Source organism: Cimex lectularius, unplaced genomic scaffold, assembly GCF_000648675.2.
Source record: "Cimex lectularius strain Harlan isolate CLEC.00 unplaced genomic scaffold, Clec_2.1 scaffold243, whole genome shotgun sequence".
Classification (NCBI taxonomy): Eukaryota; Metazoa; Arthropoda; class Insecta; order Hemiptera; family Cimicidae; genus Cimex; species Cimex lectularius.
In genome coordinates, this window is record NW_019392791.1 from 198,300 (window position 1) to 224,566 (window position 26,267).

The following is a 26,267-nucleotide window of genomic DNA, read 5'->3' on the forward strand; positions in this document are numbered from 1 at the left end:
TTGTTGTCGGAGCTCATTTCTGTCCTGCTGGAGTGGACAATAATGCCAACTTTTTAAAATTTATTTGAGGTTTCCTGTTATGTTCAAATTAAATTTCTTATCATTATTATTATGGGACACCATACCTTTAGGACGATCCGAGGACTTACCTGAAGAGATGGTGCATTTTTTAAGATTGAAGGGGAATCTAAGAAGAAGTGGCTCTTGGTAGAATATAGTTAAATGCTATTATAAAAAGAAGCGCCCTGAATAGATAATTTTTTATCAATTTATATTTATAAATAATATTTTCGGTGTTAAAATATAACAAAATTGCCTTCTTTAGAATATACAAGGTTCGTGAGTTAAAGAAGCAGTAGGTTTCTGTGTAGCCTACAATGCAATTTTAACTTTGGTGATACGGTGATCATGGATGTCATGAACAGAATGTTGGGATAATTCTGGTTTAAAAACTTTCCGTTGCGTGAAATTAAAATTTATCTGAAGGGAGGGTACAAGAATGACTATCAAACTGAATTAATTAGACAGCCGGTGTTATAGTAGTGTGCATTCTGCCTGCCTCTTACATCTGAGAGGATCTGTAGTGTTGAAAAAGTAGATAAACTGGCCAAATATTCAAAACCAAAAATAATCATGTAAACAACACGAAGAGGATTTGGCTTTTGAACAAAAAACCGGTAAACGTCATAGAAGATGATGTCATACATTACAAGATGATGTCATACATTTAATATTATTGAAATGGCTTAGGGATAATTTATATAATTGTATAATAAAAATCAGGGATAATACCAATTTGTATTTGTAGAAATCGGAAGTATGTGAACATAACCGACAAATTGGCATTATTTCTGACTTTTAACATACAATTATATTACTGAAGGCTGATTCAACTATATCGAGATAAATTTATATCCGTTGTACTCTTTCATAAGAAGAATATTTCCGTTCATAAATGAAAACGGTAAAAAAAAATTCATTGATACAATGATTATCAAAAAGTATACGGACTTGGTGTGAGCAATGCATTTCTGAATGATGAATTAGAAAGGAACAATATTTCTGATTTACACAACAGCTTTTGTGGGGGTAAAAACCCAGAAACTCGTATTTTGTTTTTATTTCAAACTACATATATGTATTTTTATCTTTATATTAATTACACATACTTATTTTACTGTAAAATAAATTAAACGAGATCAGAAATTCTTATAAAATATTTAATTATGATGGTTTAAGAGAAAATTCATTAAAACATCGGAAAATCATTAGTGATAGATTAAAATTTAACTATCAATTTATTATCTAGTTTTACTCTGCCCTGGTGGAGGGGCTTAAGTTTCCTAGGCATCGAGTAATTAAGGGATCGGATTTCGTTTTGTGAAACATAATCCTATTCTTCAACAAGAGTTGATGCTGTTCGTGCTTGTTGGTGGCAGCGAACTATGCCTAACCAGTCTCTTTATCATGCCATATAAGTGTTCCATAGAATTCATGTCAGGAAAACTTGCTGGCCAGTTCATATGGTATTTCCTAAATCCTCCAAGTAATGGGTGACAACTTCAGCTACAAGCGGTCTAAAATTATCGTGCATTAACATGAAGTAGTCTGTTTGTTGGGGTCACAGCTTCCAATACCTTATGTAATGCTTATTACATATTACAGTACCTTACTGCAGTCAACATCCGTTCTGTATGATAATTAGTTCAGACAGGCATGGACGTTGAGTCCACCCCATCCATAACTGACTATTGAAAAGGCTGTAGCTCACGCATGGCACATGAAGCAAAGCGTTTTCGACGTCTTCTCCACATAGGATCTTCTATTGTCACAAACCAAACCGGCACTCATGAATCTGTAAAGAACCCGCAGGATGCTGATTTGTGAATAGTCTTCTTTCTACTCCTTCAGCGTCGAGAACCTGATGCGGGATGTCTAGAGCGTATTCTCACGAAGCCTTCTGATGTCTGTTTTAGTGCTCATCCTTACATTACGGACCGTTGACCATCAATGAAGCCGTTAAATGATGGTTCCGTAGTGCGGTAAGAGCAATAAAAGGATCCTCTCAAGTCGTCTTCCACTATCTTTCCTTCGATCAAGACATCGGGAGGCCCTAATCCGCTGTAGAACATGTGGGAGGTAGTGCGCGGCACACTAAGGGACTTGGACTACATATCGGGTGCTATGTCCGTCGTTGGTCACAGCATCTGCCCAGGCTAGATCTTTGTGACTTGAAACGATGCTTTTAAGAAACAATAATTTTTCACTCAAATTTATTCAAAGAAAACCATTAAAAAACAATAAAAAAACCAATTTACCCGACAGTTGGCTCTGGAAAGAATAAAATGGAAATAATTTTCTTTATTTTTAAGCTAAAGAGTGTAAAAGGATTAGTAACAATATACAGGTAAGCAACAAGTTATTAATGCTGTGATTACGTTTCTAATTATTAAGGAAAATAAATAAATACAAGCGTCAGAATTTTGGTCTTTGATTAAATATGGATAACATTTTGGAACAAGTAGATAATTTCAGAAATCTTTCTAATCAAAAATTCAAACAGAGGTTTATAAAAAACAAAACGAAAAGGAAAACAACAAAAAACGAGCGGATATCTGAGAGATGTAGTGGAGGGAGGAAAAACCGACTAAACCGACAAGTGTAAGATAATCAGATGAACCCTAAAAGCCCCTTGGGAAAGTACAATGGTATGCCAGCAGGGAGAGAAACTGTTCATTCTGTTTACTGGAAAAGTTACTAAAAGCTTTTCTCGGTTTTCAACTCTCCGGTCCTTTTCCTTCTGTATAACGTATCTACAGGTATTTACGATTCATTTTATGGTAAAGCTTGCCGCTACTTCTGCATTAAAGCTGTTTACAAGGGTGAACAGTTTTTAGAAAGCACGGATGAGTTTTCTGAGTGTTCCAGTTTTTATTAGCAATCCGTATCGATTAAAGATGTATAATCGTGTTTTAATTAAATTGTGAATTGCAAAATGAAATAATTTAGTATTCTAAATTTATTGTAACAGTCTAATGTTAATGAAAGTATTATTATTATTTGAGAGAAATTTGAGCATTAAACCCTCTTGTATTAACGAAAACCATATCTCTTTATTTTTTAATATAACTATTAAGCATTATTTATACAATAACGATGATAAAAGCTCATATTTAACAGAAAAAAATTAAATTATTAAGCCAAGACTTAAACTGAATTAAAGAATTAATAGAAGAAGCCAATTACTTAGTTCATAACACTCGACATTAATCAACAAATAATTATTACGTTGCTTCAGCTTTAGCAAAAATACCTGCGGCAAATCTTTTATTGTCTTAATTAACTTCGTGCAGGTAAATGAATGAATAGTTTTATTGGCAAAATAAACATAGCAATAAAAACCGAGACACAGCACCTTTTATGTCCTCCTATTTAAGGACAAAATAAAACTCATTAAAAAAAATATATTTTTTGATCTAAGCTCATTTTGTGTGACGAAAGTTTTAACAAACACATTAAATTTTTCATATCTTGTCACAGCTTGACCATTTGTTTTGCTTTTCTTTTGTCCAATCGGTCATATGACAAACTTATGATCTTGTGGGTTCAGATAACGGCTACTTCATTTTGTAGTTCCTTATGAAAAGGAATGGATATTTAAATAATAAATGAGTGAAGTTGGCCGGATACTTTTGAATGAACCAACGGTTTTTATCTTTCTAAACCTCTAATCATGTTTTTCCCAGATTGAAAACAACTCTTTCGCATCCAAAAACAAGTCTAGTTGAAATGCAAACAAAAGCCAAGATTAAAGATTTTGTAGTATTATTGTAAGTTGCTTTTGTAAAGGAGAAAAAGAAACCTTAAGGATTTAAAAGATTCGGAAAATCGGTCAGGTTGTAACTAGTTATGTTGGTTTCGATGATAAGGAATGTCGATCGTCGTTTGGTATGAGGTCGGGCCGAGTCGAGGAGGGAAAATAAAATAGCGCTTAATCACAGCTTGTGGGGTAACATTCGTTGGCCATGACGGAAAAATCATAAATCGCGGTCGGGTCTAGTGGTCAGACCCAATCATGGAGTGGCTGCGGTTGACGCCCGCTGATATACAGCCTATCACATGCAAAACAACTGAGCCTCGCATGCTTCCTTTTTTCGTCGTCTTCTTTAAAACGCCTATTCGACGGTGAAAGGGGCCAAGTTGGGAGGAAGAAAATCAGAAGAAAATGAGGTAAACTGGTTCGAGCATTGGGATCCGTTTTCCTGTCCGAATAAAGCGAATGTATTGCCATTTGCAAATGTTCACAATAGGATTGGGAAATTTTAAATAATTATTGTTTAACTTTATAAGGTTTGATATGCTTAAGAAAGTTATAATTATGTTGATTGGATCCTTTAACGACAGGTTTTGGAGGACATAGATATACAACAATAGTACAATACAATCTAACTGTAAACTGTTTAATCGAACAGATACGGTGATGAAAGCAAGTTTTAAAAGAATAAAAACCTCATATCAAACGTCAAAATCCTATCATAAATGGTGCACTTTAACATGCAAATACTAAAAAAATTCAACAGATTTAAGAGACACGCTTAATTCGACAGATTAAGTTTTAATTATAATTACACGAGTTGTGCACAAATATGCAGTTCTGTTTCTACGATGTAGAGGTATGAATTTCCCTTCGACTCATAATGATGAAAAACTCATTGGGACATGTATTGCACAGGATGGTCTGTTGTGCTCGGCTGTTGTATATGCCCCTGACCATTGTCCACCAAGAATGCCAAGGCACGGACACCCTATTTGTCTTAGCATGACGGACCCCTCGCTGAAGCCCTGGAATTCCCTTTCCCCGCCCACCTTTTCTACTCACAAAACCACATTTTCACCTTCGCCCAATCAACAGCAAGAGGAAAATGTAATATAAAAGGCAAAAATATACATAACTTGTCAGTTTAGTTTACATTTCAAAGTCAAACATACATATGAAGAATAAGTAAAAGCATTGATGTCGCAGGTTTAAAAGTCCTGTAATAACAATTGCATACTTTTTTAAAGGCTAATTAGTTACAATATATGTTATACGCTTTGATCAATATCATGTAATATGTATGTAAATGGTATTTGTTTGGTAGACTAAATGATTTGAGCAATTTACGCACAGGGTATATTTACTATTTAGATTTTCTAAACCAATCTTTTATATATGTATGTATGATTTGTCATGTTGTCCGAGCAATGTTATGTCGTTTGGTCTGTTTGACCGCCTGTCGGTTGTCGTTTGGTGCGTTTGACAACGGACATCACGACGAACCAGTGAACACCATGACCCTAGTGACAATCGACGGACCCAATGACAAATATGCCCTTCTCGGACAAAGTGACAGACAGTTCCTCACTGAAGATGGCGCGATGCCGAAACGCGTTTGTGAAGATGGACCCATTACGTGACTATGCCAGTTCAGCATGAGTTCACCGACTCGCAGACCAACCCCCATCGACAACTGTTGAGAAATAATAATGCCCTTGTGAAAAAATGTGTATACTACGGTGTGTGAATGTACACACACACTCACACACACACACACACACACACACACACACACACACACACACACACACACACGCACACGCGCACACGCGCACGCACGCACACGCACGCACACGCGCACACGCGCACGCACGCACACACACACACACACACGCACACACACACACGCGCACACGCGCACGCACGCACACACACACACACGCACACACATTGTTTTGTATATTTTATAACGGTACGCAGATAACTTTCTATAAATTATTGTTTAAATGAAACCCTGTGGAATTTGAAGTGCTTTGAGCCAACTACATTAGCATACCTTTATAATGAAAAAGAAATTTAATAAATAAATGTAATTTAAATTACTGTAATGAAAAATAGCCCTAGAGAATCTGTGTTGACCATTAATATAAATGGTCTCCAAATTGGTATAAAACGTATGGAAATATTTTGTAGCGTGTTTACATCATAAAATAAAATTTACCAGTTCAGCATTTCTTCAAATAAAATAAAAATCCTTTTAGTTAAATCTTAACTAGTAGATTTAATTGGATATTCTATGATTATTATTGGAGTTTTGTTTGATTTCCTTTTCATATGTAAAAACATTAAAAAATTGATACATATTATACATCAATATAATTACTAAAATTTAACTTGTTACATACACATTATTTTTACCATATAATATACTTCATTGTCAAGAAAATGAATTTTTTGCTAAACTATTCCAATTGGAAAATAGGCCAGGTTTTTCGTTAATTTTCTAATGTTCATTTATACAGTTTAAAAATTTGCGTTTTAAAATGTTTTGTCAGGTAATTAATGCAATGGTAACATTAAAATGTTAAAACTATAACATGTAAGATGTGAATAGAGCTGGGAGGGTGGTTTTTATTTTGTGTATTTTAGTGATTGATTGGTGTCAACATGTTTAACGTTCAAGAGAAAACACGCTTTTCTTTATTCATTTCTTCCGTATCTACATAAAAAATCAACCAGAGTATGAATATTACAAATATTTGATTTTTCCTCAAGAAAAGATGTCTTGGATTATGCACATTTCGCGTAGTTTTATATTTACTGTTCGAGGCGCACTGTAATTGTATATTTATTTTTCGAGAAGCTATTTTTTGAAAACGACTGACGCAAACAAGTTCGGCGCATTCATTGTAAAGAAATTTAAACGTTTTTCCGCCCTAAAAAGGGCTGAGGGGCTCCTATCTCTCTCGCCCAGGGCCAAGAGCAGAAATCGCTTTTCCTATCGGAAAGACGTGTGTGCTTCTTGCTTTGTTTACACGTTCAAAGAATCTCCTCTATTCTGGTTCGAGAATGTTAAACAGGGGATCGTATATTAAATTCCGATAGATTACCGCCGCTTTCATAGGATGCGGTATGCGGTTCAACGGAGAACAAAATGAATTTGCCATAGGCGTAAATTGACTATATAACGTAAAATAGTTTCTACATAATTTACCCAATTAGAAAAAGAGCATTGTTGTTTCTTATGTATGGAATAAAAATGAATTTTTTAGTGCATGCTATAGCCTATTTAGAGATATTACGCTCCTAATGGACGATCGACCAAAAGCCCCAAATCGACTGAAGTGTCAGCTTAAAACAATTAGAAGCTTGTATAATTGCTTGTGGTCTTTAAAGCGTTGTGCTTCGTCAGGGTTAGCAGAAGCGCACTTAGCCTGATTACAGCCCCCCATTCTGCAAACAAAGCATATCTTACAAAAGGCCGTTCTTTCGTCTCTCCGGGGGCTGAATTCATGCCATGACCTTTAAAAGATCAGATTTTCGTAATGACGCGTCACTTGCTGTAAAACAGGTTTTCGACGATTGCTTTGCCCTGAATTCACCGGTATTTCACGTCGAACCCATTTCCCAAAAGGGATTAAAAACATTAGTGCTTTCACATCTTAAAAAAATTCTTTCTTCACAATAGTTCAAATTGTGAACCTGAAAAGATTAAAATTTTCCCTTCGCATTTCAGTAAACGCTGTCTCGTTTGATAAAACGAAAATCAATTTCAAGCTTACATTTATTTCTTTTTGAAATAGCTATTATTTCCTCATGACCGATGCCAATTCCTAAGCAGACTGATTACGCGGAAAGAACCATCACATTTCCATTCGAAATATATGCGCATACCTGATGAGTGGCCCTTTCGATGAAAGAAGTCTTCGATAACTTCCAGTGCTGATATTTCCGCTGGTGTAATTGATATTTGATGATCGGGTTGGAAATACAGTGACCCAAGGAAAATAAATCTACCGGGTTTACTGGAGTCAGTGAATGAAGAAAATCCGTTTATTTTTTTGTGTGAAGATTCGATTATTTATTTCATTTCAAGCCTTCCATTGAAGTTAATCGACATTTTTCTCTTTGGAATTTTTCTTAGCATATCTCACTTTAAAATTCGTATACAGGCCCGGTTGAATTTCTCTTGAACCAATGACACTATTTAAAAAAAAAGTGTTTAATATTTATTAGTCTAGTTTCAAATTTCTACCTTTTTCCAATTTAGGAGAACAATTATACACAGCACCTCAGGCCTAGTTCAACTTCAAAATTTCGAAACGACCCTATACATCCTGACACATCATTTTAAAGGATTGTTTACCCTTAAAACAATGGTGCAATTGGATTTTAAATTGGTCAAAAATGACAAAGATATGGCAACAAGTTTGAAACAATTATAATTATAAAACAATTACAGTCATTTGGTTTGCTATTTATTAATCACGTTTCATGTTCGAACTACCTGCCTCGCGTAAAGATGCAAAGATTTTCACTTTTTAACCACACTTCATCGGTACTCAGAGCGATAGAGTAGCACAGTGAAATTTATAAGGGCCGCCCAAAGCCCTTCCACAAGCCACTAAAGGGAGGAGGAAGGAGACTTCCACTGGAAGAAGCCTGTTGGGGTTTGCGCTGGACTAGAGGCGACACGTTTGATTTTTCTGGTGAAAAAGCAGCAAAGATCAACCCATTTTCATCTAGCGAGAATCATCACGCAAGTTTTTAAATTTTAATTTGTTTTTCGTGGAAAAGGATTTTTTTATCATTTAGTTTACAACAAAGAGTCAGATTTTTCGTTTGTTTAATCAACAAAAAGTCTCTCTTGCAGTTTGTTTATTTTTTTTTATTAATAATAGTAATAATTAGCCAAGAAAGAATTGTTTCTGTATTTTAATAAAAAAAAAATTCAGTCAGTTTCCTTTACAAAATTGTCAAATTGTTAATTCCAAACTGACGACCTTAATTTCAAATTTTGTTAATATCTCAATATAAGAATTATTTCTTTTTTAATATTCTTTTGTTTATTATTCACTCATTTATCTAAACAAGGAAAAGATCCACGATCCACTCCCTCGGGGAAGGACCAAACAGTAACGCAATAAGAGTCAGGGGAAATGGCGATTCAAATACCGTCTCACCTGCAAAGAACTGTGTGCGGGGCATCCATCAAGCTGGAAAATCATTCTTTGTCGTTGTTGCAGAGGAACATCATCTAATAGTGTTGGTAAAGCATCCCTAAAACAATTGAGGAACTGAGCACCATTTAAATTATTTTCGTAGAAATAAGGCCCAATTAATTTATTTCCGAACAATCCACACCAAACGTTAATACTGTGAACCACCTGATGATGATAATAGTATGAAATTCTCGGATTTTCCTTTGTCCACTTTCGAAAATTACGACGGTTTAGTATGCAAGGTGAACATGGATTCATCTGTCTATAGGATGTATGGAAGAACGTTTTCTTCAGTCTCCCAAATCGACATTTAAACAAGGAACGTTAGACGCCTGCCATAATCAGAGTCCCGAAGTCCCTCGATGTTATGAGAGCGATACGGCTTAAAATTGTAAATCCGGAGTACATTATTTTTTGAAAAACCTAAAACCCTTTCAACATTTCGGAGAGAGGAATTCGGATTTTCGCGACCACACAGTAAAATATTCAGCTCCTCGTCGAAATTTACAATTTTTTTCGTACGAAATCGTCAGGCTGTTATGTATTTGAAATTTGGAATTGAACTGGCCCTTAGGTACCCTGTATAATTTTTCTCCAAAAAAAGGTAAAAAATCTGAAACTAGATTAAAAAAATATTAAAAACTTTTTTTTACAGCGTCATTGATTCCAGAGAAACTCAGCCGGGACATCTAAAAAGGACACCCTGTAGCCATTTTATTTAAATTTGTGTCCGGTAAGAAAATCAGCGAAACGCCAAATAAAAGGCCACATCTTCTGTCTTTTAATATGAATATTAACGGTATAAAAAGGTTTTCAAAATGAGCCAACTAACAGAAATTGATTCAAAATTTTTGAAATATTATGGATTAGGAAAATGTAGACAGATTATAAATGCCTTGCTTAAATAATAAAAGGATTTCAGAAAGCTTTGAAATAATATATTTGGAATTAACGTAAAGGGCAAAAGATAAGGACTATGAATTATGGACGGATATTATTTCCCACGTTTTTCCGTCTCAGGGCGACTTTTATTAAATGACAGTTTTTAATAATTTTGTGGATTCAGTTTTCTCAACTTTTTATTTATCTCGGATTTGATAATTTCACCTTTTTGTACAATTCGTGTAACGAAAGGATTAAAGACCAATATGAAATTCTTCCCCTTGTCTTTTATTTGAACAAAAACACTGGAAATATAAAAATATAGTTGGTTTATTCAACACATTAATTAGTCACTGTATGATCGTACTAGTCAATACCGATTTTTATTATTATTTTATATATTAAAGCTATTCGATAAAAGCGAATTCGTCAAGCGTAACCTGAGACGTGCTTCAATAAATCATACCTCTTTTGAAAAATTGTCCTACAATATGAAGAAGCCTACTTATGTTACAATATCCAGATTTGAAAGATACATATTTTAACTGAATGTTGAATTTAATATTAATGCAATTGATCCACGAACACGCTGGATCAAAGTACGGTCTTAAAGAAGTAAGGAAATCCAATTGTTCCTGCCAAGCTTTCGACCAATTTTAAGGTCATACTCAGGGAAAAACAATCTTAAATATGTTAAAAAAGCTTAAGTATGTTTCAATCTGCAGACATATTTAAGATTGTTTTGCTCTGATGATGACATTGATCCAGAGTGCTCATGAGTGAAAAAATGGTCGATATTTCTTGTTGTGAAAATATTATTGACCATGAAAAACACAAGTTTTAAACAACAACTTAATATACACTAAATTATAAAGTGTTGCTCATCCTATTACACTCTTTTAATTCAAAAACAAGGAGATATACAGGGTCTTGCCAGTAGATTCTGCATTAAAAATGGAACCAAAAAGATATAATTAATTATGATCCGAATGTCAACAGTTTCGGAGTTATTCCCATGTATTTGATTTTTTAAGATTTCACAATCATGCTTCAAATAACAAGATAATTCCTAAATTAAAAGGTTTTGGACAAATATGCCAGACCATTAAAAACTACATTAATTTTCCAATAAAATGTGATCAATATTAAACTTTTAAACGTTGGTGAAGTAACCGTTTTGGTAGCCAGAAAGTTGAAAAATAACTTTTTCCCAAGTTGAAAACCTTACTATGGTGATCCTAAACTACTATTTCCAAACCTAGAGACCAGAAAATTTCAGAAAAGGTATTCCATTTTATATCCTTTTTAGTGATGTAATTGATTTTATAATTACTTTTTTCAAAGGTGAAGAAATTGATGAAGGAAAGGAAAATCCGTGGTTGAGGGATTGGTAAGGTTGTAGTGGTCGCCCGCGATGTACGACGGCTAGAGACGATCGTTTTATTGGCCTTACCGCACTGCGGAACCGTCATTGAACGGCTTCCTTGATACGCAGTCCAAATGATCCGTAATGTAAGAGTGAGATGTACAAAGTCGTGATAATAGCCTAGTATCTAGACGTCCCGCATCAGATTCTCTTTTACATCGAGTAGAAAAGCGACTATTCGCAAATCAGCATCTCGCTTGTAGACTTGAACAATCGAGTATACATCATAGATAAGGACCCGGTTTGGTTTGTCCCAATGAAATGACGGGGGTCTTGTGTGGAGATTAGACCTCTTTGATTTACGTGCTCTGAGTGAGTTACATCCTTTTCAAAGACAGTCAGTTATGGTATGGGTTGGATCAGCGTCCATGTCCCAACCCGAATTGATTATCATACAGAACGGACCTTTGACCCCAGCAAGGTATTTAAGGTACTGGAAGCTGTGATCGTAACAAAAAGGCAACTTCATGTTAATGCAAGACCACAATGTAGGTTGAGTTGTCACCCATCACTTGGAGGACGTAGGGTTTACCACAATGAATTGGTTAGCAAGTTGTCCTGACAATGAATTCTAAGGAACACTTATAGGATATAAAGAGAAGGTTATAATTTGTTTGCCGGGTCCGAAAAGCATTGAGAAGAGCTTTAAACTGCTTTTGTTGAAGAATGGGATTCTATTTCACAAGAAGAAATTCGATCGCTCTTTTTCTCGTTGCCCAGGAGACTTCGGCCCTTAGCAAGGCCGGAAGAGGTAATACACGTTATTAAGAGCAAAACCAGGTTATAAATTGTTAGTTACATTTTAATGTATTGCTAAATAATTTTCCGGTGTTTTGGTGAATTTTATTTCCAATCATCAAAATCATGACCTGATCTCGTTTAATTTGATTTACGTTTAACGTCTGTATGTTGTAATTAATATAATACACTCTTCTCATTTGAAACTTTTTAATATGTCGTTACACCTTTAATTCAGTTATCCCGGTTCCTTGTTTTGACAGCTAAATCCAAACGAAAGTTGGCCCGTTCCCTTTTCTATGGAAAGCAGGGAAAGTGTGAACTCGACAAAAATAAAACTAACCCCCAAATGAGTTGGGGGGATATACTTCACGAGTTGTGAAAAGATCAAAGTCATGTCCCCATGCATTAAACATCTCTTCTTTCTTAAATTACAGTTTTAGTTTGGAACTGAGCTCCTTTTACAAGGCTCTTTTAATGAATTCACTTATAATATAGGCTGGCTCCCTCCTCGCATTTGTAATTTTCGTCGAGCGTGATTAAAATGCTTTAACCCGTCTCCGATAAGTCCGCCTTGAAAGGAAGCCTACAAAATGGGAACATAATGAACATGGTGAATGTTACCGTGTTGTTTAATTCTTTATATTTGAATTTTTAGAATATTTTCACCAAAATTTAATAAATTAAATCACTTTATTCGTTCTGCTTAGTCTAGTCAAGCTACAGCTAGGTCATTTCCAACTGCACACTAGTTTTTTAAACCTCAATTCACTATTATTCACATTCACTCATTTTTAAATACGTCCTTTACTAGGGAGAATTAGATATTCCTCTATCGACCTATATACGAGACTGTACAACTAAGTGCGGACCCTAGACCTACAATAATATTGCCCAATACTTTTATTGTACAACAGTATTGAATGACATCTTGATCCCAATTTATCATGAAATAATATTGACGGCCTATAAGCGACAATGTTTAAACGTTACCAATACAGTGTTGTAAGAGGTCAGACCATGATTTGGCTGTAGCTATCGTATTGGTGCTTAAACGTAAGAAATGCAATCGAGTATGACCTCCTTTTCTTTGGTTTTGTCGACTTTTCCGTCATTTTGTCGATACAAACTTGCGAGATGTCCTTGCCCTTCGTACACAGGACATAGATTAAAAATATTGTGCAATATTAACCCTACACGGTTCAATGAAAAAATATGGTGCAATAAAGATTAAACACACTCAAACTTTTGTTCAATCATTGAGCAAACTTCAATACTATCCCTAAGCGGTCAAAAATGTTGAGCACTTCGAAATATTGTGCAATATAATTGATTGTCTAGGATCCGCCTAAGGTCGACGAGATCAGTATTTGTAATCTATTCTGAATCGGGTGGTAATGATCCTTACGGGAGGGTAATCACCCTGACTCTTTCACTACTGATGGAAAACGCCATGGGATTGCTTTATAGGTAGTGTTGTGACAAAGGTTTATCAATTAATCCTGCTAAACTAGAATTGATAATGTTTAGCAGGAGAAGAACATTAGGTAATTTTAAAAACCCTAAAATTCAGGGCATAGAATTAAAGTTAGTGGATTCCATCAAATTCCTTGGTGTGACACTTGACAGGAAACTTGATTGGAAAGGTCATATTAATAACATATACAGGAAAGGCACTATATCAATGGTACAATGTAGGAGAATTGTCGGTAAAACATGGGGCATCAAACCATGGGTAGCCAAATGGCTATATACTGCAATTATTCTACCTAGATTCTTTTTCGCAGCTTTAGTGTGGTGGAAAGGTCTAGAAAATAAAGGGAATAGTAATAAATTAAGGTCATTTCAAAGACTAGGTTGTTTGATGATGACAGGAGCATTTTCAACTACACCCACCCTAGCACTTGAAATCATAACCAATACCACACCACTTCACATTGAGGTTAAGGTCAGAGCACTAATCAGCTGCTACAGATTAATTAGCGAGGGCAGCTGGAATCATAAGTGCAATAACATAGGTCACTCGAAAATCTCTCAACTATTGAGTAAGGTTAACGGTCAATTATTAAGCGTTAGTGATAAAAAGATTAAAACCCCTTCGGGGAAAAAGCACTTTCAGGTAGTCACCCCTTGTGATTATGATTATAGTCTGGATGATGACCATCGTAACATAGACTGCTACACAGATCAAAGGTAGGGGGAGTGGTGCAGGAATCTACATACCAAAATTAGGGATCAGCATCTCCTCCCCTCTTGGCAATAACTCCTCCGTTTTTCAGGCGGAAATCTGGGCCATCAATGTGTGTTGTAGAACACTTATGGAAAATAAAATTAAGAGAAAAGATATTAGAATTTTTTCTGACAGTCAGTCTAGTCTTAGGGCACTACAAAAAGATTTGTCAACCTCACGACTGGTGGATGAAACTATAGATCTTATCAATAGGATCTCTTTCAGGTTTGAGAACAAGGTAACCCCTATTTGGATACCAGCACATAAAGGACACCATGGCAATGAAAAGGCGCATGGCCCAGCCAAAAAAGGTTCTAATACTACGTTTGTTGGACCACAACCGGTATTACCTCACTCTATGAGCACAGCGAAAGAGAGTATCAATAACTGGGGCATGAAACAATTCCTTAGGGAGTGGAATTTATCCCCCGGACACAGGCAATCGAAAGAGTTTGTTAAGGCTATCAAACCAGCAGAATCGAAATGGCTATTCTCTACCTCAAGGGGGGGATTTGGAAGCTGATAGCTATTCTGACGGGCCACTGCCCACTGGGAAGACACCTCTTCGTAATGTGTATCCTACCAGATCCCTTTTGCCGTTTTTGCGAAATAAAAGAAGAAACGGCAAGGCTCTACCTCGAGGAGTGTGATAGATTTGCTAGGTCTAGATTTGAAATCTTTGAAGGAGAGGACATCACCAAATCACTCTCCGAGATTAAATGGTCCAAAATCTTGGGGTTTGTGAACAGGTCCAAGAGGTTTATGTAGGACACGTGAGCCGACCAAGTCCCGGACCTTTTAGAGATGGGATACGAGTCCACCCAGGAGGCAAGACCTCGGATCTTGGTCGCCCACCCTGCATAATATATATATATATATATATATATATATATATATATAATATTGCAATCAATCGTGAGATGCGATTACTGCAAGTAGAATAAGCAATCAAAATAGTATGTACTACTACGTATTTTTGTCTCTCTTTGGTATCTGGTAACTATTTAAAATAAACTACTCAAAAGTTTGGATTGTGGATAAAGGATATTGTAATCCGTTCATATAATTTTTATATATTATATTAATTTTGCGCAAGATATTTTAAAAATTTAAAAGTAAAATTAATAAATTAGTTCGATAATGCGACAAAATTACAATTTGAATCATTACATAAAATACCTCAGGAATAAAATGTTTACGAATATACGATTTACGTAACAATCCGTTTTTAAGTATGTTACGACTCTTATTTTTCGTTATATATTTCAGTGAAAATTGGAAGTGAAAAGGCTGGAGTATTCAATTTCCATCACCAAACCTCGACAGAGTGTAAAGAAGAGAGTGCTGTGGAGAAAAGTTTCAAGACATTTTTATTCTTTCTTTTGTGGCTCCATAAAGGGTTTCATTTAAATTCAAATCCCCAGCCACAAAAGAAGTGACTTGGATTGAGTCGAAATTAAAACAACCGAGTTGTAGTTTAATTCGCTTGCCGTTTTAACACCTTCATTCTTGATTTTAATTTTTTTTTTTACAATCTCACACCCAAAAGCCTTAGAAAATATTTTTCGGTAATTAATTTGTATTTTGGCACAGGGATTCGCCTTTGTACTATTATTTTGTATTGAAATGTTTTTCGCCCAATGTCTTTGTGAAATGTTGAGCCTTTAAGTAGTAAAATAAAGTAGAGAAATAGAATAAAAATAGCAAAAACAATAGAGCGCCAAGAGTAAAATAGTTTAAGCGCACAAAATTTAATTTTTGGAAAGTGAGCTATTCCTCTTGTGAGTAATATACTCCTACATTGTTTTGTTGAAAAAAAATTTTTGTACGTTACACTTCTTGTACAAAGCTACTCAAAAGATATTCTCAGTTATTTCATACTGAATTAAACTTTATTCCCATTTGCCTCGTAAAAGAGCATTAGATAATTTAATTATAACACTACCCGAAAATGATTTAATTAAAAAAAAGATAATTGTTTCCAATTTGCATAATCAATTATTTTATACACGCTTTGTTATTAGTTCATTAAAATAAAAGGGTTGTTTCCAAGAGCCGAGGGATTGGTAATTCATATAGTAATAATTTAAAAAGTACGAAAGTCGTGGAAAAACAATTAACTATGTTTATTCGTTTATTTTAAATTATAGTACATATTCTTGTTTTTAATCTTCTTCATTTATTTACACATGAGTCAATTGTTGCGCTTAAGTAAATTTGATAGCGTTTTACAGCGTAAAATAAAACAAAATGAACGAAAAAATATACATAAACAACAAAAAGAGAAATTACTCATATAGTGTCACTCCTATATATATTAGCATTAATCACTTTCACTGTTATTCACTGTCAGTTAGGAGGTCGCGAGGCGATTGATGCTGCAACATTCCAGCGGGATTATTTAGACGGGTGCAGAATGTCAGAAACGTGAGGTTTGTGAAACTTCTTGGAGCGGTTTTTCACTACTTCAAGGACGTATTGGATATTAAGGTCATTGAGAATGGTAAGCTTGGATACATTGAAAGGAGCATTAACAATGGTTCGAAAGATTTTTGATTGTAGAGGCAATATGTCCCAAATGAGTCACAAAATAATAACAAAACACAATGACGTAATCTACAAAATAATTGTTTAAACTGTCTGGTGGGAGAGGGATTCCATTGTAGTTCATGGGAACAGTGGTTATTCTCCCACGATGGTTATGTAATAGATGGGAGCAGTGGTTGTTCTCCGAAGGGTGAAGTGACATGTTCACATTTTTATATGTTTATTGTCATTTTCCACAGCTTGAACACACTCAAGGGATATATATTCAATTTTTGAATGTTTATCTATTTCAGAAACCCAGAGTTTATAGAAAGGATCGTTTTATTAATAGTTCAATAAAATGTTATTGAAAGAATGGTAACGTGAAGTTTTCCTGTTTGGTATGGGATTTGCAGAACATTGAAGATGGCGAAATGGCGGAAAAACGTCTGACCAAAGCAGCGACAATATGTGGAGCAGGAGGTCGGAAAGGACCAACAACAAACAAAAGTCTATATTACCAGGAAATATCAAGCTGAGAATAAAATGAAAAGTTTCAGTTAAAAAAATCTCTTTATAAATGAAATAAAAATTTGAAATATGATTAATTACTTACGTAGAAAGAGCTGATTACACAAGTACACAAATATTTCTGTAGGGCTTTATTTTACACAACCCTACCGATGATAAATACCTGGCTGTTTATTCCTATATTAATGTTTTAGTTATTGTTCATTAATGTTGTTGTTTAAAACATGTTAATGACGTTAATTATTCGATATTAGATTTAACATGTTTTGACATAAACGGCGCAAAAGTAATTAAAAGTTGTTGGTTTTGAAATCAGTTTAATTAGTTATTTAACACAATTACACGACACCTCCTGGAATCAGTAAATACCTAAAGTTCTTATAAGGGATAAAATACATATAGTTAAAACATTTTAAAATAATCTTTATTATTTCAAATTCGGTGAAGGGACACATTTGTTCATCGTTTAACACATTAGCATGTAGTAGATGGGCATTTTTTATGTAAACTCTCTGTCGTGAATCACTGAACACATTTGTTTTCTTAGAGATGAATAACGAAAATTCATTGCAACAAGAAGCAAAATTTCAGATCACAGCTATTAACAGTAACAAAAAATGTATTTATTAAGCATTGGTAAAAAGCCTTTCGAGCTTTTTGAGTATTTCCAACCAAGCAAATCACAGAAGGATTAATTTTGATCTGAAAGGTATTTTAGATGTTATGTAAAAATTTGTTCATTAACGTGATCACTACTCGGTAATAAAAAAATTTCATAAAACACAATTTTCACCATTATAATTTTGGTAAATAATTGAAAAGGATCGTTTTATTCACAAAGTGTTTTTGGCAATTATTTGGCAGATAAATTAACGTAGAAAAAATTTTTTTTGCTGTCGTTTTACTTAATACAAGTTTCACGCTTAATAATAAACATTTCATCATTCATTTTTTACATTTTTAAATAGGAGTTATTTTGTATTTTTACTAAAGCTCGCCAAAAGAACTTTTAATTTTTCTAATTGGCCTGATCTTTTTTAATATAAAATTATAATATTGGTGGTTAATTTTATAAGAGATTATTGTGTGTTGTTAATTGAACGATTATCCTATGCTCAATACGGACTCATTCTGCCTTATGTATATGGCAGTGATCACGTTAACTGCTGATATTTATTTCATTAATTAGTCATTATCAATAGAAAATATATACATAAAAAAAAATTCTACAAATTTACCAATTTATTTTTCATGCTTATTTTAAAACTATTTAAAAAAATAATATACCAAAGTTTGGTTTTGTTGTGATGAAAATTATAGTCTAATGATTTATTTTTAGAAATGATATATCGAAATTCATTTGAAAAGAATCATATTTCCAGTTTAACAAATTGTTTAAAGTTTTTAATGGTGATAACATATATTTTAAAGTATGAAGTTTGTAATTGTCCATTATAACAGTATATTCTAATTAACCACATAAAAAATTGTACAAAGAACAATATTGTCAACAAATCCTCTTAGTAAGTTATCACAAAATTCTTTTGCACCCTCTAACAATAATATAAAATCTTGTCAAGACAGCAAGCACTATAATTCGTTTGTTTATATACAAAGGTTTATTAGTTGTATAACTACATATGTACAGGCGGTAACGGGTCAAAAACGTATGTGACTTGTTGTATCGTTTCAACAAGATATGAGAGGGAGTTGTTGATATGTCCGCATTGAATTGTCGTGCTGAAAACAGTTTCAGCGGCAATAAGAGCACCTCGGACGGGGAGATCTCCAGCCACATGCCTGGAACACAAAGGTTTGGAACTTGTTAGTTATAAGAGACAGAATAACAGTAAGTTATAAAATATTTTTATAACTGAAAATACGAAAAGAAAATGTGTTATCTGATATCCCACTTATTCGAATTCCTCCTTTACCATTATCAAACGTCCTTGTCGAAAAATCTGAGATGTTACGAGATAATTACAAAATCGCCGGTATCTTTGTAACGATCGACAAAGGGGTATCGAAAAATAAAGCCCAATAAAAATTCAAAAGGCCTTTTTACCATGTCAGGCGTCTATTTATTATTTAAATTCATGTGAATTCGCTCAAACCACGAAGCGAAATTCGATCTGAATATTCATAAAGTCCTGGATATTATACCTCCTCGAAAACTGATGGTGTATTTCAGATCTTTCAAAATAAGTCTGTTTGAGTCTGTAATAGTTGTTGATTCAGTAAGAGTTAATTTTGACTGTCATATTGTACAAGTTATGTGTAAGTTCTATAATAATTACATATGCAGGGTGTTCTTTTTAGATGGCCTGGCTGAATTTCTCTTGAACCAATGACGCTATCAAAAAAAAAAAATACATTTTTAATCTTTTTAACCTAGTTTAAATTTTTAACTTTTTTTGGAGAAAAATTATACAGAGTATCTCCAAGCCCAGTTCAACTTCCAAATTTCAAATACGACCCTGTACATCCTGACACATCATTTTAAATTGGCCAAGAAATGACAAAGTTACAAGTTTTTGAAAAAACGCATTTTGTTAGGTCCGTGGTCAATTACAATAATTTGCTGCTTGACTAAAGTAAACATTAATTGCCTTTATTGTTTACATTCTGTCTTTGTTTGCCAAACTCGCATTAAGAGAGCAAATCTTAAATCCTGGAAGTAAATAAATTTTACAACAGTATCTATTAGTTACATTCAGCATTTCATTCAAAACGAACCGAACACCTCATTTTTCCGATCAACAGGGAGTTGATATATATGAATGATTTATTAATAGTGGTGGTATTGCGCGTCATGCAGTCGAGTTGTACTCCCAGAAATTTCCTGAGCGCCCCACAGTAAACACAAAACGTTTATTCGTGTTGCTAGCAAATGAGGGATACGAATCAGTTCCTGCTCCATCACCAAGAAACCGGCAGCGTCATTTGGTTTGCTATTTATTAATCACATTTCATGTTCGAACTGCCTGTCTTGATGATGCAAAGATTTGCTCTTTTTAATCACTCTTCACCGGTGCTCAGAGCGATAGGTTTTCTATCCTTTGCCGCAGTTCTTCATCTGAGGTTGCTGGGTTATGATTGGCGTAGACTGTTGACACAACGACTATTTTTTTCTATAACATTTGCCATGACAAGAGTACGAAATTCTCGCATTTTCCTCTGGCCGCGTTCGAAAATTCCAACGGTTTGGTATGCCATAAGAGGTGAACATGGATTCATCAGTCCGTAGGATGTATGGAAGAACGTTTTCTTCAGCGTCCCAAGTCGACATTTGTGCAAGGAACGTTAGCCGCCTTTCATAATCAGAGTCGCGAAGTCCCTAGACAAGATGAGAACGAAACAGCTTAAAATTTCAGAAAAAGGAATTTGGATTTTCGCCACCGTACAGTAAAATATTCAGTTCCTCGTCGAAATTACGCTGCCTGTTTCTTTTTGCCATGACCTTGTCAATTTTTAAACCAATTTAAAATTCGTTTGCACCATTATCTTCAGCGTAATACATCCTTTAAAATGATGTATTAGGGGTCGTATAGAAATTTTGAAAGTGAACTAGGTCCGAGTACCGTGTATAATTATTCTCGAAAAAAAGTAAAAATTTGAAAGTAGATTAAAAAATATTCATTGGTTCAAGATAAATTCTGCCGGGCCTTTAAAAAAAGACACCCTGTTTATTGAATTTTTATTGTCCAAATCATGGAAATTTTTCAAATATTCGACTGACTGTTCAATATTTATTTTTTAAATTAATATTAATTTTGTGTGAAAGGGAGAGAGAATGGTGGCTATTCTTTCTTTATTTTAGAGGGAACAGATCTGATATTTTCCTCTTGACGTCTATATGTGATCGTATATACATTCGAAGTATTTATGCAGCAACTATAAAAGCTTTTTCTCTAAAGCTTCTATACGTTCTATTATTACAAATGGCAACATGGTACATCTCTCCCTATATGGAAAGGATCCCTATGTAAAGACGATATATAGACAAAAACATTAGTAATAAAATTTTCTATTGTACACAATTTGTTGAGAGCCTTACATATAAGGAATTAAATAAAGTATTACCTCTGTTAGACAATGTCCTCGTCCGAGTTAACTTCCTGTCAAATAACCGCCTGTGGAGGTGGTGGTGTCTTTTGATGGTGTTTCCTCGGAGGCCGAGGACAGCTCGAACTCGAGCTGGGGCTCGACCCCGAACTCCAGCTGCCTCCCGCTTCCGATACGCCCAAGACTCCTGCGTGGAGGACACCCGTGTGTCCCAAGGTGGCGTATCGTCTGTTGTATTCGGGATAGGCCGGTGCGGTCCGTTGCGGCCTCAGCGTGTTCGTCCCGAGCTGGATGGGGACCGTGGTACCGGCCAGTTGACGTTCCTGTTCTTTTTTGCAGCTTTGGCACTGGGTCTCTGTAGTCGTGCATAGGTCGGGCTTGGTCAATAACGGCCCGTCCAACGCCTCTTCAAACGAGGGGACGAGCAGCTCCTTGTTATGCTCCGAAGGAGTTCTGACGCCGTAGTCGGAATGCCTGGAAGCCAGCAGCTTCCTCTCCGCCCCGGGCACCACGGCACGCACCATATGCTCCGCAGTCGGAAAACGACGCAAATATGCCGTGATGCACAGAACCGCGGCCACTTCCGCCAAAACAAAAGCAGCACCAGCGCTGAAGAACGACCATCCGTATCGATACTGAAAAGTAGGACCCGATGTTCTCCTCGGCCTTTCCAACGACACGTCGCTCACCACCGAAGCGAACACCACCAACCCACTCGCAAGTGATAGACCTAAAACATTAATGGTACATTACAAAACAGTGTACAGTAAACAATGCCATTATGCTTAAAAATGTTTGTTTATGTAGATTATTACTAATAGATAAATAAATTCCCACATACACATTGTCAACATTTTTAACAGTGAATCTTATTCCTCCCTCGACATTTGATTTATAGAAGACAAACGAACATCGTATGATAGATCTTTTTTAGAATTTTAAGAAAATCGATTTATGCTAGCAGTTTTCTTTTCATAAAAGCGTAGTCTCAAAGGAATCTCTCGCGATTAGCATTAAAAAGTTACAAATTACTTCCAAAAATAATTCTTCTATAAATAATGAATTTACACCTGCAGATTATTAAGTTTTTAACAACGTTTTCAAAGATACAAGGACTCGGAGGTTCTTTAATCTCGATTACAATGCGCATTTTTGTCATAGACGGGAGAAAGAGGCCATAAAAATTTAAGGGTTCTTGAAATTATAAAGACTCCCTCCGTCTTTATTTTCTGATCATACCAGGGATGAAAAGTTCATCAGCGGAGTCTTCCTACCTTCAAGGCAGAGCTTTCCCAGCTAACAAATATTCTTTAACAGCAATTTCACTTTTCCGTTTTAATATCCATCGAGAACCTCCGAGAAAGGAGGAAATTAAAGACAGAACGTGTCCCAGGATGAGCATAATAAATTCTATGTCGACGTAATAGAATGTCTCCTGGTTAGCGGAAAACCTTTTTCGTGTAATAGGGTTTTTGATTACTGCCTGGCATCCGGTTTCACCCTTTTCTAATAGCCTATTTTAAACTTCAAGATGAAAAATTGGGATGAGAGATGTTTCTTTACGAGCTATCAAATTTTTTTAAAATTACACACAAAGAGGCCTTAATGGGTTTTCTTTAAAAATTGATAATCGCTAATTAGCTTTTTCCAGCCTTTTTGCCTATTCTTTAGGTTATTTCATTTAGTCTTTCACAGACCGGCATAGATAACAAAATAATTATGACATTAAAGAACAATTTGAAATATTAATAATTTAATTTTTATGTTTTATAAACAATCTATGTGCGTTCCATTATTATATTTATTATATACAATGAATTAATCAAAACAAATGTTATAAGAATTAATCTTTTTTTCTATAACACATGTGTCACGTGTAGATTTAAATTTACCGCCATGCCCCTCCACACACATCTGGCAGTGAAAGGAGTAGGGGCTAAGAAAAGGCTATTTTTCATGTTCTCACTGAAGTTAAATTTGTGCCAAGCAAATAAATATCTAAGCTCTTCACTTAGCCCTAAAACATTTTTAAGTGAAATAATATAAGGTTGTTTTGGTCCAATGATGTAAATAAAGCTTGTGAGAAGTGTAACATGAATAAAATGCATGCGTTACAAGATGTGCAAGTTGTGAATTTAATAGATAAAATTAAAAATTTGATGCTTATTGGTCATAAGCAATATCATGTTAAGAGATGAAAACAGTACTCGTCATCCTCTTTACAAACATTTGTATAGTGTTAGGCAATATGGAAGGTCCGAAATAAATACAAGTTTGATAAGTTGGCTAATAAAAATTGGAGATGAGTTACTCTACTTAAATAAATATCATTTAGATGACGGCGTAAAAATGTGCCGAATAACCGTGGGGAGGATGAAGGTGTTATAATTTTGTTGCTTTTGCCCTATCCTAACTGAGTACCGGTTACTCTATTTTAATAAATTTATATTAACATTGGAGGATTTTATTGAATATTTAAATGGAAGGAACTTTGGTTGTTCAATTAAACACTACAAGAACGTCTGGCTATACTGATACAACATAGTAAATGAATTTAACTTCTAAAAACTCTCAACACGACACGCAAGAATGGGACAATTACGCAGAAAACAAACACTTTGAGTGAGTAGAAATACTTTGATTGAATATAAAAAATATTTTTTGTATAAATTCACTTTTTTCCATATCCTACATGTATTTGATAAATTTAAACAATATTTGTAAATCCCAGGCCCTGAAGATGATCTTAATAAAGATTGAAACGTTGGCACGATAAAGAAAACGTTTTTCTGAAACTACGTCACACCAGACCGCATCTCACGATTTCCGAATAATCATCGACTATCGGTCACTAATCACCACACATTTCTATACGATTTCCGAATAATTAACTTCTAAAGTGTGTACCGCCAAACCAAAATAAGTATTTGTTAATGGCTATTTTTTCAAATGTTTAATGTAATTTTAGATTAATGTTTTGTGTACTTTGATCTAAGTCTATATATGCAGCGAAATTTATTTTTTTATTAGTTGATTCTAAAAATGTCAGGGATATGCAGATGACATAGTCCTGACAGCCAGGGGAAAATTCGAGGAAATCCTCTGTGATATAATCCAAGAGGGACTGAAAATCACAGAAGAATGGTGTAAAAGTGCAGGCTTGGGAATCAACCCAAACAAAACAACTATAGTCACTTTTACACGGAAAAGAAAGCTAGATCACATGAAAGTAATCAAACTAAACAACACTGTGATAGAAATCAAAAATGAAGTCAAATATCTGGNGCAGAGCACAGGGGATACAATAGCTCTTAAAGGGCGCAGTATACCATACCCTGAATTATTACATCTATCTATCTATCTATCTAGTTGATTCTAATTTTATAGTATTTGCATTTATTTTTATTTTCGTTTATTTCTATTAAGATGATTTTTTTTGCTCCAGAGGACCTCAATGGCTATGAGTATGTCTAGCATATGGAATAAAAAAGGAATATATAATGTACTTGAATTTGTTAATAAAGCCTATTATTATTATTATTATTAGTGTATATCTAAAATATGACAAATTTAAAATGCAATTGAATGTCTAACATCTTAATTTAACATCTTAATTTAATCGAAATAGATTTCTTATTTGTTAAAGTCAGAGATATAAATCAATGTGTGGTGATTAGTGACCGTTAATCGATAAATATTCAGAAATCGTGAGATACGGTCTGGTGTGATGTAGGTTTCAGAAAAACATTTTCTTTATTGTGCCACCGTTTCGATCTTTATTGAGATCATCTTCAGGGCTCAAAGTGTTTGTCTTCTGTGTAATTGTGCCATTCTTGCGTGTCGTGTTGAAAGTGCTGAAACCTATATCACACCAGACCGCATCTCACGATTTCTGAATAATATAAATCAATGCTGATAGGAAACTAGAATTTGGCATTTGAGTATGGAATATTAATCTCATTAAATTTCCCTCTTACTTACCATTTGTTTTATTTTAAACGTGGTTTTCTACTTCGGATTTGGACGGCAAATAAAAGCTACTGAAGTTTAAGTTAGTAAAATACCGAAGTTTAAGTTAGTAAAATACCGAAAGAAATTTTATGCCAAAACGTGCAGAATGTTTCTTCTTGGAATTCTTAAGGTTTGCGCTGATTCATTACTCAGCCGCAGTTGAAGATAATTTTTCCTTTCCTTCCTTGGCCACCGCAAAGTTTTTGCCTGCGGTTTAAGTACGAAATATAAAAAAAAGGCCATCTCCGTGCAAGTCGAGTAAATTATAAAGCACGTTAATTGGCAAGCATGTTCAATTATTAAAAAGGCGTTTTATTTTTAGCTAGAACGGATAATCCTTACTCCCCCGCATTCATACCCGGAATGAATTCACTGGATGGATCTCCAGTGGAGATTAGAAATATGAATCGCCCACTGAAAAGCCGGAAACGTTAAATCCTATCTTCTGGGGCACATTCTGATTGAGACAAAGCCTAATGTGATTTGCTTCGTTGCCGCACTGAAAAAATCCTTATCGTCCGCGAAACTGATTGCAACAAAACAATTGAATTTCGTTCAATCAGATCGCGGAACCCCTTCCGTCTCAAAAATATGTACCATTCATGCCGAATACCACTTAACATTGCCAGTGGAAGGTGCAAATTACATTTTAATAATTTTCAACATTTATTTTTTTTTCAATTAATTATTCTGTTTATCTAAGGTTTTTGGTTGAGATGAAGATCCCGCTCGTGACACTAATTTTTCATCTTAACCAAAAACATTACATAAAAAGAATAATTAATTGGAATAATTATGTTCACTAGGTAAATATGGATT

The 26,267-nt window shown here is 34.7% G+C and overlaps 1 protein-coding gene across 2 annotated transcripts in view; it reads right to left on the minus strand.

The window, feature by feature from the left end:
* Positions 1-17,779: 17,779 nt before the first annotated feature.
* The window catches only part of LOC112127264 (voltage-dependent calcium channel gamma-5 subunit-like), a 283,147-nt gene continuing 274,659 nt past the window's right edge, over positions 17,780-26,267 (minus strand). Inside the window, exons 6-7 of one of the 2 annotated variants that reach the window (XM_024227889.1) lie at positions 21,456-22,167; positions 17,780-19,172 (exon numbers count right to left, since the gene is read on the minus strand). In XM_024227889.1, coding sequence (XP_024083657.1) covers positions 21,494-22,167 — 674 coding nt within the window. In that variant the 3' untranslated portion in view covers positions 17,780-19,172; positions 21,456-21,493. The remainder of the gene's footprint in view (positions 19,173-21,455; positions 22,168-26,267) is intronic. The other variant, XM_024227890.1, reaches the window with a different exon arrangement.